The sequence below is a fragment of the Bidens hawaiensis genome, unplaced genomic scaffold (genome assembly GCF_021521415.1).
Source record: "Bidens hawaiensis isolate Kalapana, Puna unplaced genomic scaffold, B.hawaiensis_p1.1 tig00033838_1, whole genome shotgun sequence".
Classification (NCBI taxonomy): domain Eukaryota; kingdom Viridiplantae; phylum Streptophyta; class Magnoliopsida; order Asterales; family Asteraceae; genus Bidens; species Bidens hawaiensis.
Window position 1 is genome coordinate 137,362 of NW_027495817.1, and position 17,238 is coordinate 154,599.

Genomic DNA, 17,238 nt, shown 5'->3' on the forward strand with positions numbered 1-17,238 from the left:
ACATGATAAAATATACACATAAACAATTCGAAATACCACCTACACAGTACATATATGAACCTACACGCTGTAATTTTTTTTACATAAAACTATATATAATATATAATAGATCATGCTGATAACCTACACTTGTAAAATTTTCACATACACATTCGTGATATTACCTACGCAGTATATATATGAACTTACACAATATTATTTGTGTAAAATAATTTGTAAAATACTTTCATGAATCACATTATTTATAATTTGAAACAAATTAAAACAAAAAAGGAAAAACAACAAATTGAAGTAGTATCGTGATGTATTTCAATATTTGTCTATTTGAAACAAAAGAAAAACAAATGAAGCCAAACCTTGGTATTAAATTGGGATAGGAATATTATGTTAGGATTAGTTATTAAATGATTTATTAGCAACTTTTAGGGAATTAATTAATTCTAAACATTTGTTATTGTAGAATAAGACCAAGGTACCCATTTTCTAATAAATATCTTACAAATGAATTCCATATTTATTACACGAATGCCATTATGAATATGAACCAATGAACCGTAGATCAAACATATCAATGACTCAGATTTATTTCTCGCACTTCTCGCTATAATATTACTTCTCGCAAGATCCATCCCCTATATATATATATATATATAGAGAGAGAGAGAGAGAGAGAGAGAGAGAGAGGAGGAGAGTTCAAATAAAAATAAATAATTTTCTAGGAATGATAAGGACATAAAATTTAAAGTTAAGAAACTATTTGAGCCTATCTAGAATATTATGTTGACTAAATCCTAGATCCTAAAAACTATATGGTATTTTAAAAACTACTAATCTCAACCACTAGATCCTAGATCCAAGGGTCTAGATCTATTCTTACTCTTTCCAAAAAAACTATCTCTTTTTATTTTAACTCACCCCTATAAGTGTGTGTGTGTGTGTGTGCGCGCGCACACACACACGTGAGTATATATCAATTTTTTTAACATGATGTTTCAGTTAATTATGAATATACTATAGATACGTGTTTTATTTTATATGTGTTCATATATAAATTTCATTTAACACAAAGTTTTCATGATAAGGTACATAACATTAGGCCTGTAAATGAACCGAACATTCGGTGAACTATTCATGAACCGTTCGGCGGGAAGTTCGTTTATTTAATAAATGAACGAACATGAACAAAAAAACTTGTGTTCGTTTAATTAAACGAACGAACATGAACACATGTTCCGTTCGTTCATTTATGTTCATGAATGTTCGTTTATGTTCATTTATGTATGTTCATTTATGTTCGTTTATATATTAATAGAAAATAATTAAATATTATCTAGATAGGTCATCTGCATAAAGGTTTTTATATTTGTTAATTTGTGTTCATTTAGGTGTTTTCATCTAAGTTCATTTATGTTTGTTTGTGTTCATTTACTTTTGTTCATGTATGTTCGTTTATCTTTGTTCAGTTATGTTCGTTTAGATTTTAAACAAATGAACACAAATGTCCCTTTTTAAATAAACGGACATGAACATAAATATTTGTTCGATTAAGTGTCTGTGTTCTTTTAAAGTTAAATGAAAGAACACGAACATGCCATTTTTTCATGTTCATTCGATTCGTTTACAGGCTTTCATTATTCACATTGATGAATAAATCCGACTCAGTCTCTAGGCTTTGCCGATTTTATTTGTGTCCGTTTGTGTTAATGAACACGTTAATTCCTAACGAACGAACACGAACATAAAATCTCATTCGGTAAGTGTTCGTGAACACATTATTTTATTAACGAACGAACATGAACAAGGCCTTGTTCGTGTTCGTTCGGTTCGTTTACAGCCCTAGTACATATCGTCAAAGCCCGAACATATGAGCGGTCAAAGGTGCTAAAATAGTTCGCCTTTTATAGTATTTTCTTCCTTTTATCCTTTGAAATACGATATTTTGTAAAATTCTCGATTTCTCGTTTCAACTTGCTTTGCATACTAAGTTTTTAAATGATACATTTGATAATTTGGATACACGGCGATTTTACACGACTTTATGCTTTCATTAAACTATTTTTGAAGTTTGCTTGAGCTTTTTAATATTCAACGATGTAGATTCTTCATGATATCCGAGTATACCCTCAGGACATAGTTTAATTATTTTTATTTATGTTTTGATACTTATAAGTTATAACAGAGTCGCCACAAAGCGCGAAACAACATCCACTAATTTTCATAAAAACAATCAACCACAACTAAAATTGGTCAAATGATAATCGACCATACTATTTAATTTCAAAAACATATGTTAACCTATATTTAATCATAATAGTAATTAAAAGTAATGCTTATCTATCTATATTTTTATATTTTGTAAATAACCTTTCGGACAAGCACAGTTTGTTATGACAATGAAAATAAGAACTAGCTAAGCTTCCTTCGCTTGGGCTGAGTGCGAGAGGGGGGGGGGGGGGTGCCAGTTCGAATACTAGTCAAAATTAGGTTTTATCATGCTTGTATTATACCAGAGGGTTTCGACTTTTGTGGCAGCGTAACTGGTGTCAAGTGCCATAAAAGAAGAATGTTCCTCCGAGGACACGGAGAGGACCTAAGAACCAGGGGGTTATGCCTTTAAGAAGAAACTCTCTGAGATTTCAAACTATGGCCGATCTGCGATAACCCGGTAGACCGTAAATTGTCGTCGTTCTAAAAAATAAATCTATATTTTGTAGGAGTCAAAATTTCCCATTCCCTCTTATTTCACTTAAATTTTCATTTCCCCCCAAAATTACCAATTCCGTTTTCTTTTTCTGAAAGTCCCCATTTACCCTATCTACGGCTTGCCTCTCATACTTCGATCTTGTAGGTGAGATAGCAGTTTGTAAATTTTTAAACATTTTATGAATTTATATAAAATTTTGGCTGTTATATACATGTTATCGATAACTAATTTTCAGCTTGTAAATGAAAAGCCTTGGACGTGAAATAGAGTATTAGAGAGTAGTAAAATTAAAAACTAGAGGGTAAAATAACATGTCATTTGAGATCAATTTCAGTCCCAAAAGAGGTATATTAAAAAATGAAATTGAGTGGTATTGGGGACTAATTCTCGGTTTTTAAAGTGTTTTATTAGAGACTGATTCGACATGGAATCACGAATCTAACAAAACGTATTAGAGACAATATAGTTTTTCAGTCCCCAAAGTTATTCAACAAGAACTGAAATGCATTAGTATCCGAAACTGATTTGCAGTTGCTAAAGAAATGTTTTAAGGACTGAAATGACGTGGTATCAAGGCACAAATTAAGGATTGAATTTTTATGTATCGGAGACTAAACTGTTAGTCCCTGTTGGTGTCATACAATGGGGACTGATTTTCATTTACCGAAACCACTATCTAGAACTAGGTATCCGTTAATGGCTAGGGACTGACAAATCAGTCCCCGATAAACATTAGCAACTGACTAAAGAGTAGTAGAGACTGATTTTTCAGTCCTAGAAGGCAATCATTTTTATAGTGAACAATGAACACACATTAGTTCATTAACATAAGATTCATTTGCTTTATTTTGATCAACATGAACAGCTTTGGAAGGGTTAGAACTAACCTCTACGATTTTTTCCATACACGCAAAGTTCCATGGTTGATCAATACTTGACTCGTCAGAATCAGTCTCAGTCTCTGATTCCTCACCCTCATCACTTAGCTTGTCACCCGAGCATCCTAAAATTGCTCAGCCGTATCAAACATTTCCAAATTAGATTGATTACCATTAGGTGAGTTACCCAACAGTCTTTCAGATAAGTCAATCCCATCATTAGCAATTAAGGCCTATGACCCACCAATTACCTGAATCCCCCTCAGTTGACTTTTCTTTCTTTTCAGAAGTATTGAATTTCTTGCTTGAACTTCTTTTTGGAGTTCAGGGACCAGAATAGTCTTTCTTGGGCTTGTCACTTAACTTTTAACTTACCGAAGCCAATCCTCTTGTTTAATGTTGGCAAGTCCTTCCCCGTCCTTTTCATATACCTCTTGACCTTCCTCACAATCATGGCCATGTTCCACTTCAAGTCCATCAACTCTTGATCATCTGGATCGATCTGGTCATGGTCTTCATCAGTCAGTTCACTTGTAGCAATCTTGCTACCCACCAGCTGTTCGTAAGATGTCATGAATACACACATGAAGGCAAATTGTTGTTCTTCCTCCTTCATTTTAACGTTTGGTGGTGGTGAACTTTGAGAACCAGCACTAGCAGATGAAGAACCCGATTCAGAAGCCATGAAACATACATTAGAACCAGAACTACCACTTTGAGGAATTTCCTGATTAGCTTGGGTATAAAATGCATTGATTAGGACAGAATTGTTGCTCATAGGAAGTGATCATCCATACAAAGTTGGGTCTTGGTTATCTTTTGAAGAACCTTGACACTTCAGATCATATTCTCTTTCTTCTAACTTTTGAATGAAATCCATAGCAGAGAGATTATCGTTCTTGAAGAAACCATTCTCCTTGAGTACTAGCAGAAAGGTAGAATATGAAGAAGATAGTGCATTCTTCAATGTATCTATCTTATCACCCTCACTTGGCTCCATCTTTAGATTGGTCATCTCAGCAATCAAATGATAAAAACGAGTCAACATTTCTTCCACAGTTTCCTCCAACAGACAATAGTTTTTGAACTGAAACTTAAGCATCATTTTCTTGCTTTCTTGAGTATTTCCCATACTTCTCAACCTCAGATGTTGGAACAATGCAGCATAGATCTTGATACCGCCGACTTGATGGAAGATGTTTTCTGGTAATGTCATGGTTAGAGTAGAATACGCTTTTGTCTCGATTTCAAAATCTTTCTTCTATTCAACTGAATAAAGATCAAATTCTTTTTCAACAAAATTGGTAGTAGCATCACCGACAATCAGAGCTTTATACACAACATCCAAGCTACGAACACAGTCAGGATGAGCAGATTCCATATGAGCTCGAAACCTGGGTTCCCATTTAGAAAAGTCACTCAATCTCAAGAGCTTCGGGCACTTGGTATGAGACCCGATCTCAGTATCCATATTCAGCATTTGTTGCATCAAGGCATTTTGGGAAGCAAGAGCAAAAAAATTGCCATTTTGAAAGTTGAAGGATGAAAAATGTTAATCTTGAAAGTTCAGGGATGAAATTTTCAAACAATGAAAGTTAAGGGTAACGAATGAGAATACTTTAGTAACGAATGAGTCAACACGAATGTATTTGATCAAACAAATGTGAAATATACGAATGAGGTACTGTTCATACAAATAACTACATGAATGAACACCTACAAATGAGGAGGTGTTATTGTGTAAACAAATGAACTCAGGAACGAATGAGTGTAACGAATAAGGACAAGAACGAATGAAAAAATGTAACGAATCTGATACTATGAACAAATGAGTTGTTAGATTGGGTTAACAGCTGACAAAGTTAGTTGTAACTGTCAAACGAATGAATTGTAATAGTATAACGATTGTAGCCAAGAAATGACCGAATGGGCATTCAAACTTTCAAACTTTTCCAGATTCAAAACCAATTAGAACACACTCCAAACCTCACCAATTCAATCCAAACTCACACAATACTTAACCAAAACCCCTCAAACCATAACCATTACACTCGGTCCACTTAGTCCAAACACAACCAAACCATTCCATGCCTCAATCATACCACAATTACAGTCTAATTTTGACTCCAGGCAGTCAAAACTTCAAACAGTTCTCGTTCAAACCGAAACTCAAGAATTACTTTGAACTAATACAATCAATAGTCCCTTGATGATCAATAAGCCATCGCGAACAACCCTAGCATCAAATCAAATCCAATTAACATCATTATAATGTGTAATTGATCGATTTTCAGTCTAAAACCTCTTAATACTCAGGTTCAATACAATTAGTGACTATTAACACTCAAATAGACTGGCAATTGAATACACTTAAGCCTAATAGTGATGAATCAGAACAGTGGCTCTGATACCACTTGAGAAACCATAAAAATTCTGATTCATTACGTTAATACGTTTATGGGTTAGTTCTATTGATATGATTCACGACTAGATCTTTGACTGCGTTAACTGTGTGTGTACGAGTGTGTAATTGCACAAAGTAACAAGACACAAGATAATAATCAATAACTGTTGTTTAGAAATAAACTTACAGGGTATATGTAGACGATGAGCCTCATTCGTAAGACTGGCCTAAAGCATGAGCTCTCATTCGTTAACATACTTTAATCCTATTTGCTAAACATAATGAATAAGCACATTCATCCTCTCATTCGTTAATAACTTATAACGAATGAGGATACATTAACGAAATGGACACATTCGTTATTAGCTACTCTAACGAATGTATCTTAAAATTAACGAATGTGACTTAACGAATGTAATACAATTACCAAAATACCCTTAATACATTATTCTAATATAATAATACATTAAACAAATACTGAGATGTAAAACCGTGCACCAACAAATTGAGAACTTTGAGAACCATTTCAAGCCAGAAAAAATTATAAAAAAGTTATAAAACGAAAATTTTAAAAAAGTAAAAAAAAATCAAAAAAATTTATTTTTCATCTCCTTTTCATAAAAATAAAAAAAAAAACTAAATTATACACATATTTATATTTTTTATTTAATCTCGATTTACATAAATGTACACATATTAATTATACATAAGTGTGCAAAGAATAACATGTATAAAATTAAAAAAATACATATTATACATATATGTATAATTTTGCTAAACCGATATTTTTTAATTTGACAGAACTGCAGATTATGTCCTTTATGTTTGAGGTGAATTCCACATCATGTCCTTTAAGTTTAATAAATGAAGTGGCTGTCCCTTAACTTTAAAAACTGTTGCGGTTTATGTCCTTTAGGTGACGGCCGTTAACTTAAAGCTGTTAACTCTAAAACACTTGCCACTCACATGAGGGTAAGATTGTCTTTTTAACCCAATCAATATTTAACAAAGTAGACATTACACACATTAAAACCCAAATATATTAAAAGGATACTTTCATAATACCAAACATTATCCAAAATACAAACCATTAATCCAAAATACAAGCCATTAATCCAAAACATACTACCAAAATACTATATATTTTTCCCAAAATAAAAGGTTGTGATCCAAAAGACTACCCGCCGCTGATCCAAAACACTAACCTTGTTGGCTTGTGCAACTCCTGATGTTATGGCCTTTTTGCTTACATTTGCTACAAGTCATGGTTGAATTCTTTTTTGATAACTTATTACCTTTTGTGATGTCTTCCAGTTCAGTTATTGATTTCTTCCTCACTTTCTTTGGTCTTCCAATTGGTTTGTGATGATTTGGTGGGACAAGAATGGTAGGAACTTGAGACCTTGGCCACATGGACCAACCATTGATTGGAAATACTTTGAAGCTATAAACTTTTTTCCAAGTCTCCAGCATATAAATAGGGTTTACCAATTTTTCAGGGATCATACATTGTTTTCCATTAGCCTGCATACTCCACATTGCAGCCACCGTATGCCTGCAAGGTATACCTGTTATCTCCCATCTCCTGCATGTACACAACCTTTGACCTAAATCTACTACACGTTGATCACCAAATGGGCCACTCACCTGAAAATGTTCCCCTCCATTCTAGATCACAAAGTATTTAGCAGCTTCTTTCTTTATTGTTTCTAATACATTTGTGGCATAGGGTGTCAGTAGACCATCAGATCTATCTATTACCTTTAAAACATTAACTATTCTTCTCATCAAATACTCCCTAATAAACTCTAATGTTGTGATGATTGGCTTATCTCTTCCATCTAGTAACTTGGAATTCAATTGTTCACACATATTATTGAGCAACACATCAGAAACGGCCCTACCTGTGACCATCCAACACATAAATTGAAATGCATAATAATAAATATTTTCAATACATATTGTTTAGCAATACATCATTATTACCTAAACAATTATTAGAGCAAGAAAATTTCTTTTAAATAGGGAAATAAAATTAACACCCGGTTTGAGAGGGGGAGGTCTTGGATAGGGGTAAGCATAAATCAAGTGAGGCCCGCGATAACCGTAGGACCTGACCCGGTTATTCACAATGTGGTTGGTTCTCGGTACCTAAGAATTAGGGATGAGCTCAGTACCGTACCGGTACCAAAAATACCGTTCTGAAATATTCGGTTTGGTACCGGTATTGAAGGTAAAAATTATGAATCATTACGTAAAGCTCTAAGACCAAAATCTAAATCATCTCCGGGTATTAGAAAGTGGTAGTAAATACCCTGACTATCAACATACCCTAGCTTTACCATCACACGCTCTAGATCATGCACCGGGAACCTTTGAATGTCTAGCAAATCAATGAACGATTCTTTACCATCAACGTATCTTCACCCCGGCGATCAGGTAAAATAACCCCCATGATGCAAGTGTATGGAAAAAAGATGAACATTACCTCCTGTATTCGATATATAGTTCGATTAAACATAAACAAGTTATGAAATCATAAATTCTTCTACAATAAAAGAAGTTGTTGGCTTACTATATATTTCATTCACTTCGTCTTGATCGAGTACATCACGAATGTTGATTTGAGCCATGCCTTTCAGATGAAGAAACACCATTGAACCCTAGTTAGGAGAATTAGGAGAAATGTGAAAGGACGTGAATGAAATAGGGATTTATAATAATAGGGATTTATAATAATATATTGAAATTCAGGGGCTAAAAATACGATCTTACCCTCATGTGAGTGGCATGTGTTTTAGATTTAACAGCTTAAGTTAACGTCCGTCACCTAAAGGACATAAACCGCAACCGTTTTTGAAGTTGAGGGACAGCCACTGCACTTATCAAACTTAAAGGACATAATGTGGAATTTACCTCAAACATAAAGGACATAATCTACAGTTCTGTCTTTTAATTTTTTATATGAAACCGGGATAAAGATAAAATTTTTGGTTTTTTAACTTTTATTATTTTAGCGGTTTTTTATATATAAAGTTTTTTATTTTTCTTAAAAAGAGTTTTTTTTGTGGTTCAAAATGGTTTTCAAAGTTCTCAATTTCAAAATGGTTCTTATAAGATCTCGATTCTCTCTCTCTCTCTCTCTCTCTCTCTCTCTATATATATATATATATATAGGTAGGTAGGGATGAGTAAAAATCGGTATGGTACCGATTTGGTACCGATAAGGTTTTGAGTTTTCGGGACCGGTATGGTACGGTACCGGTATTTCCCGAATTTTACCTTAAATACCAGTACCGTACCGGTACCGAACCGAACATTTCGGTACCGGTACCAAAAATTTGCGATTTTCGGTACCGGTACCGGTACGACCGAGCTCATCCCTATATATAGGGTAAGAATCCTAAAAGAACCATTTGCAAATTGAGAACTTTGACAACCATTTTAAACCACTAAAAAAACTCTAAAAAAATATTTAAAAAATTATAAAACAAAAAAAATGAAAATTTTAAAAAAGTAAAAAACAAAAATTCTTATATTTCATTCCGGTTTCATTAAAAAAATGATTTTTTTATTCATATTATACCTATACATATATGTATATTTTCATTTAATCTCTAGTTTACGTAATGTACATATATGCATATTATCATTTACCTTAACTTTTACATATGTGTATAAAAAACATATGTGTACATATATGTACATATTATACATATATGTATATTTTAGCTAAACCGAGAATTTTTTTTTTTCGTTTTTTTAATTCATACTATACCTATATACATATGTATACTTTCATTTAATCTCTAGTTTATGTAATGTGCACATATGTGCATTATCATTACCTTAAATTATACATATGTGTATAAAAAAACATGTGTACATATATGTATAATTTAGCTAAACCGAGAAATTTTTTTTTCGTTTTTTTAGAAACCGGGATGATAAATAAGAACTTTGGTTTTTTTAATTTTATTTATTTTTGTATTTTTTTTATGATTTTTTTTATTTTTGGGTTTTTTATGGTCCAAAATGATTCTCAAAGTTCTCAATTCTCAAAAAGTTCTCACATTATCTTGATCCTATATATATATATATATATAAAGATCCTAAGAAAACCTTTTGCAAATTCAGAACTTTGAAAACCATTCTGAAGCACTAAAAAAACCTCTAAAACTATTTAAAAAATTATAAAATAAAAAAACGAAAATTTAAAAAATATAAAGAAACCAAAATTCTTATATTTCATTCCGGTTTTATTAAAAAAGAAAAAAAATCGTGTTATACCTATACACATGTGTATAATATCATATAATCTCTAGTTACGTAATGTATACGTATGTACATTATCATTTACCTTAAATTATACATATATGTATAAAAAACATGTGTGTACATATATGTACATATTATACATATATGTATAATTTAACTAAACTGAGATTTTTTTATTTTATTTTTTTATGAAACCAAGATGATAAATAAGAATTTTGGTATTTTTACATTTTTTATTTTAGTGTTTTTTTATTGATTTTTTTTTATTTTTGGGTTTTTTGTGATCCAAAATGGTTCTCATGGTTCTAAATTCCTAAAAAGTTCTCACATAATCCTGATTATATATATATATAAGGTAAGGATCTTAAGAGAACCCTTTGCAAATTGAGAACTTTGATAAACATTTTGGACCACTAAAAAAAACCTCTAAAAATTATTTAAAAATTTATAAAACAAAAAAAGCGAAAATTTTAAAAAAAGTAAAAAAAACCAAAATTCTTATATTTTATTCCGGTTTGATTAAAAAAACCCCAAAAAAAATAATTTGTATCATACCAACACACATATGTATACTTTCATTTAATCTCTAGTTTATGTAATATACACATATGTATATTATCATTTATCTTAAATTATACATATGTGTATAATTTAGCAAAACCGAGATTTTTTTTTGTTATTTTTAGAAACCGAAATGATAAATAAGATTTTTGGTGTTTTTACTTTTTCATCATTTTTTTTATTTTTGGGTTTTTTGTGGTCCAAAATGGTTCTCTCAATTCTCAAAAAGTTGTCACATGATCCTGATTCTATATATATATATATAATTAATGTTTTTAATTAATGTTTAAATCTTGTGGTCCACAATTAAAGTGAATAAAAAATGTAAATATAAATATAACCTTTTCTCTCTCCTGAAAACATATATAAAAATTAGTAAAAAAATGTTAAAAAATAACAAAACATTTTTTTTATGTTTTGATGTTTTGTATTAAATGTTACAACTTATATTACATGTAACAAAAAAAAAACGATGTTACATAGGATTTTCGCGGGTTTTCGCAACTCAAATGGGTTTTCATTTTAACCTTATATATATATATATATGGGAGATTTTAAATGAGAACCCCTTTGAGTTTTAAGAACTCGAAAGAACTTAACGTAACGATTTTTTTTCGATTTTTTTTTACACATGCGTAATATATGTAGGTTACATATACGTAAAAAAAATTACAGAATTTTTTACGCACCGAGTCGATTTTTTACACATGTGTAATGGACGTAAAAGTTAGTGTAATCATTTACATCTTTATTCTCTCTCCTACTTTGACTTTTTAGTCAGATTTAATTTTAACCATATATTCCAATCCATTTAATTAAATATGTGGCCAAGAAATGAATTCTTAAGTTCTTAAAACTCAACAAGGTTCTCAAAATATCTCTCCCTTACATATCTATAGTATATATAATATACCAGTAATGGGCAAATTAAGACGTTTGTTTTAAGTAATTTACAACCTTCAATGCTTGAGGCACACATTCACCAGGGGCAACAATGTAATTGTAACATTAAAACTCACGTACATTTTAAATTTCTTCAAAATAATTACAATTTTCTTCTCTTAAGGTTCTAAAATTGGTTCTTGATATTTTACTTATATATTCTTTAATTTTCACTTTTAACCCAACTGCCCCTATGATTTTTAAACACTCATAACTTTTTCATACGTTAATATTTTTTAAAATAAATGGCATCATAAAAGGAGCATTTCATTATCTTTAATTTGAGTATGATATTGCTATAGTTTACGAAGTAAAAAAAACATTTTATGCAGAGCTGTTTGTGGTTCGATTTTGATGGTTTTAAATTAAACCATGTGCCAACTTTATGCATTTTTTTGTCGCCGAAAATCAAAACTGAACTGTTTAAAATTAAAACCCAACTAAGTTGAACCACTACCAATGATTAGGTTTCGATATAGTTTGTACTTCGATAATCAATTAAGTTTAAAACAAGAATTATTAATCTTTCTATACCTTTACTTCAAACTAAGCATAATATGAACAAAGATAGCTTTGGTCACATAAATGATAAACCTTATTAGAATAAATAGAAGGTGAAAAATCATAACAAAAACAAATATTACAAAAAAATCATACTGAACATTGGATTAAATTAAAGTTGTAATAGACGACTTGACTCATATTAAATAAAACTTTGTTTAACTATATTTTAACTATATCTAATATATATTATAAAACATATATAATACTAAATAAGTAAATAATTAACATTTCTATATGTACGGTCAGCTCCGGTTTCAACCATGAAACTAACTAATTAACGGTCTCACAGTTTCAAACGTAATAATGAACACTCATAAATTTGTTACATGATTACCAAAGTTCGTGTTTCCCGCTGCATCGCGCGGGCACGCTTCTAGTATATATATATATATATATATATATATATATATATATATATATAAGTTAGGTCGACATTGGGTATATAATTAGGTAATTTGATCAATGCTGTCGGGTAATCGGGTATATTACAAGTCTCAAACCCATGAAAAAATTGAAAACTAATATTTAACTCGTCCCAAACTCTAATGAGTCAGGTATTACCCGTCCCATTTATGTCATGTTTTAAATTTTTCCATCAGATTCGGGTTACATTACCATCCCTATGCACACAATAAGATCCCAACAAGTAATATTGTCTGCATAAATAAAAATATCCAAAAACTATATATTATAAAACTAAAATAACATATTTAACCCTCTCTAATTGTTAACACAAACATTTTATTTATAGGTAGACAAGTATTATTTGTTGGGATCTTGTTGTGCGCAAGATAATAAGCAACAACTAGCTAGTGTTCTTTTGTTAATCATTTATTTTTACTAGATCGGAATTATTAATTGTGGAAATCACTTTTACAACTTCTCATTAACTATGTTACTTCTTTTAATATCCCTAATTTTGATACTAATCACTACTATCATCACTTTTCTCACTAATTAAGTAAGGTTGACATTATGTACGTACACAATTTCTCTTTAAACATGGTAGAGATAACCGTACCACTCATAAATAAAACATAGGTATTATAATATGAATGTTACAAGAGGACTTATCAAACATTTTTTCTCATTTCGATCTGTGTTATCTCCCGCTAGTCTACTTCTATTAAAGTTAATTTTTAAGCTCTAGTAAGTTTTATAAAAGATCTAATTGTATCACTTGTTTTATAAAAGTTCTATTTTCATAACTTGTTTTAGTGTTCATATCTAGCTTCACATTTATTATCTACCTATTCTAATAAAGTAAAATAAATGAGGACACTTGTCATGTTTTGGTTAATTCTCATAATTTTTTCTCTCCAAAACTAATATACCCTAATATATGTAATAAATCAATAATTATTCACTTTCCTTTCACACTATATTTATATAATATCTATATATTTTTATAAATATAAATATTAACATATTATTTTACTATATATTTAAAAATACTTGGTGAATTCCAAAAATCAACAACAAATCATGTTTCTCAAATGAAAATTATTTCGGATTTTTTGTGGAAGTTAAATTTGATTTTATGGGTCAAAAGTTGGTAAATAGATTGGTTGATACAAGTTAACTACATTTAGGTCAAAATTTGTTACGGGTCAAAAACGAAAATTTTGAGTATTTTTAAAAGTTTGAGAATGCAAAATAAATTTATCGTCAAATTTGTTATGGGTTCAAAGTGTTGACTTTAAAATGTCAAAAGTATGAAAGTTATAATTTCAAACATGATTCGGGTTTCAAGTTTATTTTTAAGGTCATTTTTAAAATAATCAAAAGGTTCGGGATTTGACAAAAATTGACTATTTTTTTCTCAACTATTAAAACTTAAGAAAAGATTGCGAACACTTTCGACATGCCACCCCATGCCTATCAATGCTTCTAACTTTTATCAAATTTCAAATGTTTATATCAACATTAATTTTTCCTTCAATGGTGATTAGAACGTTGTATGGGAAGCATGTCATGCAAAACTATGCTCAAATGAAACAAAATATTCACAAAATTGAATGGGTTAATATGTTATTTTTTATGTTGTCATTATGACAAAGTCGAGAAACCCTCTGAAACTTATCAAAATCTTCTATATGGTGTAGCTCAGAAAAACATAGTTCTTGAAGAACATCCATTGTTACAATTTAATATCCTACTTTCCTTTGATGGGTAGTAAATTAATAAATATATTAACAAAGGTAACACCTCTTTTGTATTGGATGAGTGGTTAGAACTATTATCGTATGAGAAGTTTTATTTTCGAAATTAGTTCATAACCAAAATTCTTTCAATTATACAAATATGACACCGAGAAAGAATTTTTCAATAGAAAGGAGCATTCTCGGGTACGATTTTGTACGGACATTTTTTTATTAAGTTCATTTAAAAAAATTATCTTGTGATATAAATAAAATTAATTTATACACACATTGTATAGATACAAGCATAGATGTAATACATTTTTTTTTATATACACTATGTAATTATTTGTTTTACTTATAATTTTATAATTTGAATTATTCCGTATACACACGGGCTCTAAAACTAGTTTATTTAATAGTAAAAGCAATTTTTATTATTTGCATCTTTTATAAACCTTGACTTTTATATAAAAGTTTGACTATGTATAAAAGTTGTGTTCAAAAAGCATTACAAAAAATGTGTTTGTTAAACGATGCTTCTAATAAAATATTTGCATCTTTTATAAACCGTGACTTTTATAGAGGTTTCGGTGGGTGTTAATTAACGTGCACAACTTGCATGATCACTCCTTGGCCTCCCACTAAAACTGTCATTCATGAAGAATTGAACATTTGCATCTACAGCGCGCTATAATCGTCGTATTAAGATTTTAAACCATTTACTGGTTGACATCCACACATTATTATGCAATGACTTCCGTGTAAATGTTTATGTTCAGTTTCAGTGGTTTGAAAATAGTTATGATATTGTTTAATTAGGAGTGATAATCATATTCTTTGTAGATATCGCACTAAAAATATTGGAAGATTGCCCAGAACTTGCACAAACTGACAAAGTACTTGTAGTTTTAGCCCGAAAGCCCTATGCATTTAATGATAAAGATCCACATTTTTCCTGGAGAGCCATAAAGTCATGTAAGTATATGTATATCCGCTCCTTATGCTTCCTTTGTTCTAAATTTATGGCCAAATTCGTATGTATAAATTTCTTACATTATTTTTTTTTCACAAATATACTTCAACATCAAGTAATTATGCAGGCTTTAGCTCGTAATCTACTTTGTTTTCTCTTATCTAATGTTTATAGGCTTCGGAGTACATGTGAAAGAAAAGGAAACTGAAGCCATGCAGATACTTAAAAGAATTTGGAAAAAAGTAATGGAAAAGCCTAAGGATGACATAAATTCATTACTCAGAGGCCCCATTGACCCAATAATGAGAGATGCAAACGGAAAAGTGATTATGAAGGGCGGGAAGCGAACATACTCTTCCCGAGTGCTATTTGTTGCTGCAGAAATGGGCAACACCAAATTTGTGGTGGAGCTCATTCGTCACCATCCTGATCTCATATGGAAGGTAAATGATATTAACCAAAGCATATTTCACATTGCCGTCTCTCATCGTCATGAGAGTATCTACAATCTGTTACATGAGATAGGGTCTATGAAGGACATGATAACTCCTCTAAGCGACCTAGAAGGAAATAACATGTTGCACTTAGTTGGGAAGAATGCAGAGAAAAATCGACTTTATGATGTATCAGGAGTCGCTTTTCAAATGCATTGGGAACTGCTATGGTTCAAGGTAAATCTCACTTCTAGCTTCCGATAAATTGTTGTTTATTAAATACGACGACAAACATCACGAGGGCTACATACGTATTTTTAAATATTTGTTGGTATTCTAATGTAGGAAGTAGAGGCTATGATCCCTCCTTCGTATAGAGAAAGGAAGAATGCAGCTGGAAAAACACCACGCGAGTTATTCACCGAGAATCATAAAGAGCTAGTATCCAGAGGTGAACAGTGGATGAGAGGAACTGCTAATCAATGCATGGTGGTTGCTGCTCTCATAGCCACCATAGTATTTGGAGTAGCCTTTTCAATTCCGGGTGGGTATGATCAAAAGAGTGGTTTTCCTATGTTTAAGCGCAAAGAAATCTACATTGCATTTGTCATAGCAGATGCTATCTCTTTGATCTTTTCTTCCGCTTCAATTCTCATGTTCTTATCTATCGTAACTTCTCGTTATGACGAACAAGATTTCTTTGAACCGTTACCACAAAAACTTATGATAGGTTTAGCAACACTTTTCCTCTCTATAATGACCATGATGATCGCTTTTAGCTTCAGCTTCTTTGTGCTTTATCATAACAAGTTGATCTGGGTACCGGTTGTTATTGGTCTACTGGCTTCTGTACCTGTCATTTTGTATGCTAAATTGCAGTATGCTCTTCTGGTGGATGTGTATCACTCAATATATGGTTCCAGGTATATCTTTAAGCCGAAGAAACGTATGCTTTATAATCAAAACCCAACATTCTAAACGGTGTTCTTGGGTATAGCTAGTTGCGAATGTAATGTTTTATTTGAAGATCTCTTTTCATGCATTGAACTGAAACTGCAATAATGTGTATTAATTTCTTCTATGTTATGTCAATATTGTGGGGATTAGTTAAAATTACTCCATTGATTTAATAATTTAACTTTCACCACTACACAACAAGAGATCACTACTATCTCAAGTATATGCTTTGGTTTTCCTCATGGGTTAGGAAATTCTTCTTATAGCGTAGTTTATTTCGGTGTTTGGATTTATTGAAAAACCGGCACCAAAATCGAGTCGGGTTATATAATAAAAAACAATAAAGTAATAAAAGTGCATTGTTATTGAAAAGAACAATAAAAATACAAAGTCATTTGA

The 17,238-nt window shown here is 31.1% G+C and overlaps 1 protein-coding gene across 1 annotated transcript in view; it reads left to right on the forward strand.

Annotated features, from left to right (window-relative positions):
* LOC143585417 (uncharacterized) overlaps positions 1–16,860 on the forward strand; it is a 28,141-nt gene extending 11,281 nt beyond the window's left edge. Inside the window, exons 3-5 of the mRNA XM_077067211.1 lie at positions 15,319–15,450; positions 15,632–16,119; positions 16,228–16,860. Coding sequence (XP_076923326.1) covers positions 15,319–15,450; positions 15,632–16,119; positions 16,228–16,860 — 1,253 coding nt within the window. The remainder of the gene's footprint in view (positions 1–15,318; positions 15,451–15,631; positions 16,120–16,227) is intronic.
* The last annotated feature ends 378 nt before the right edge of the window (positions 16,861–17,238 follow it).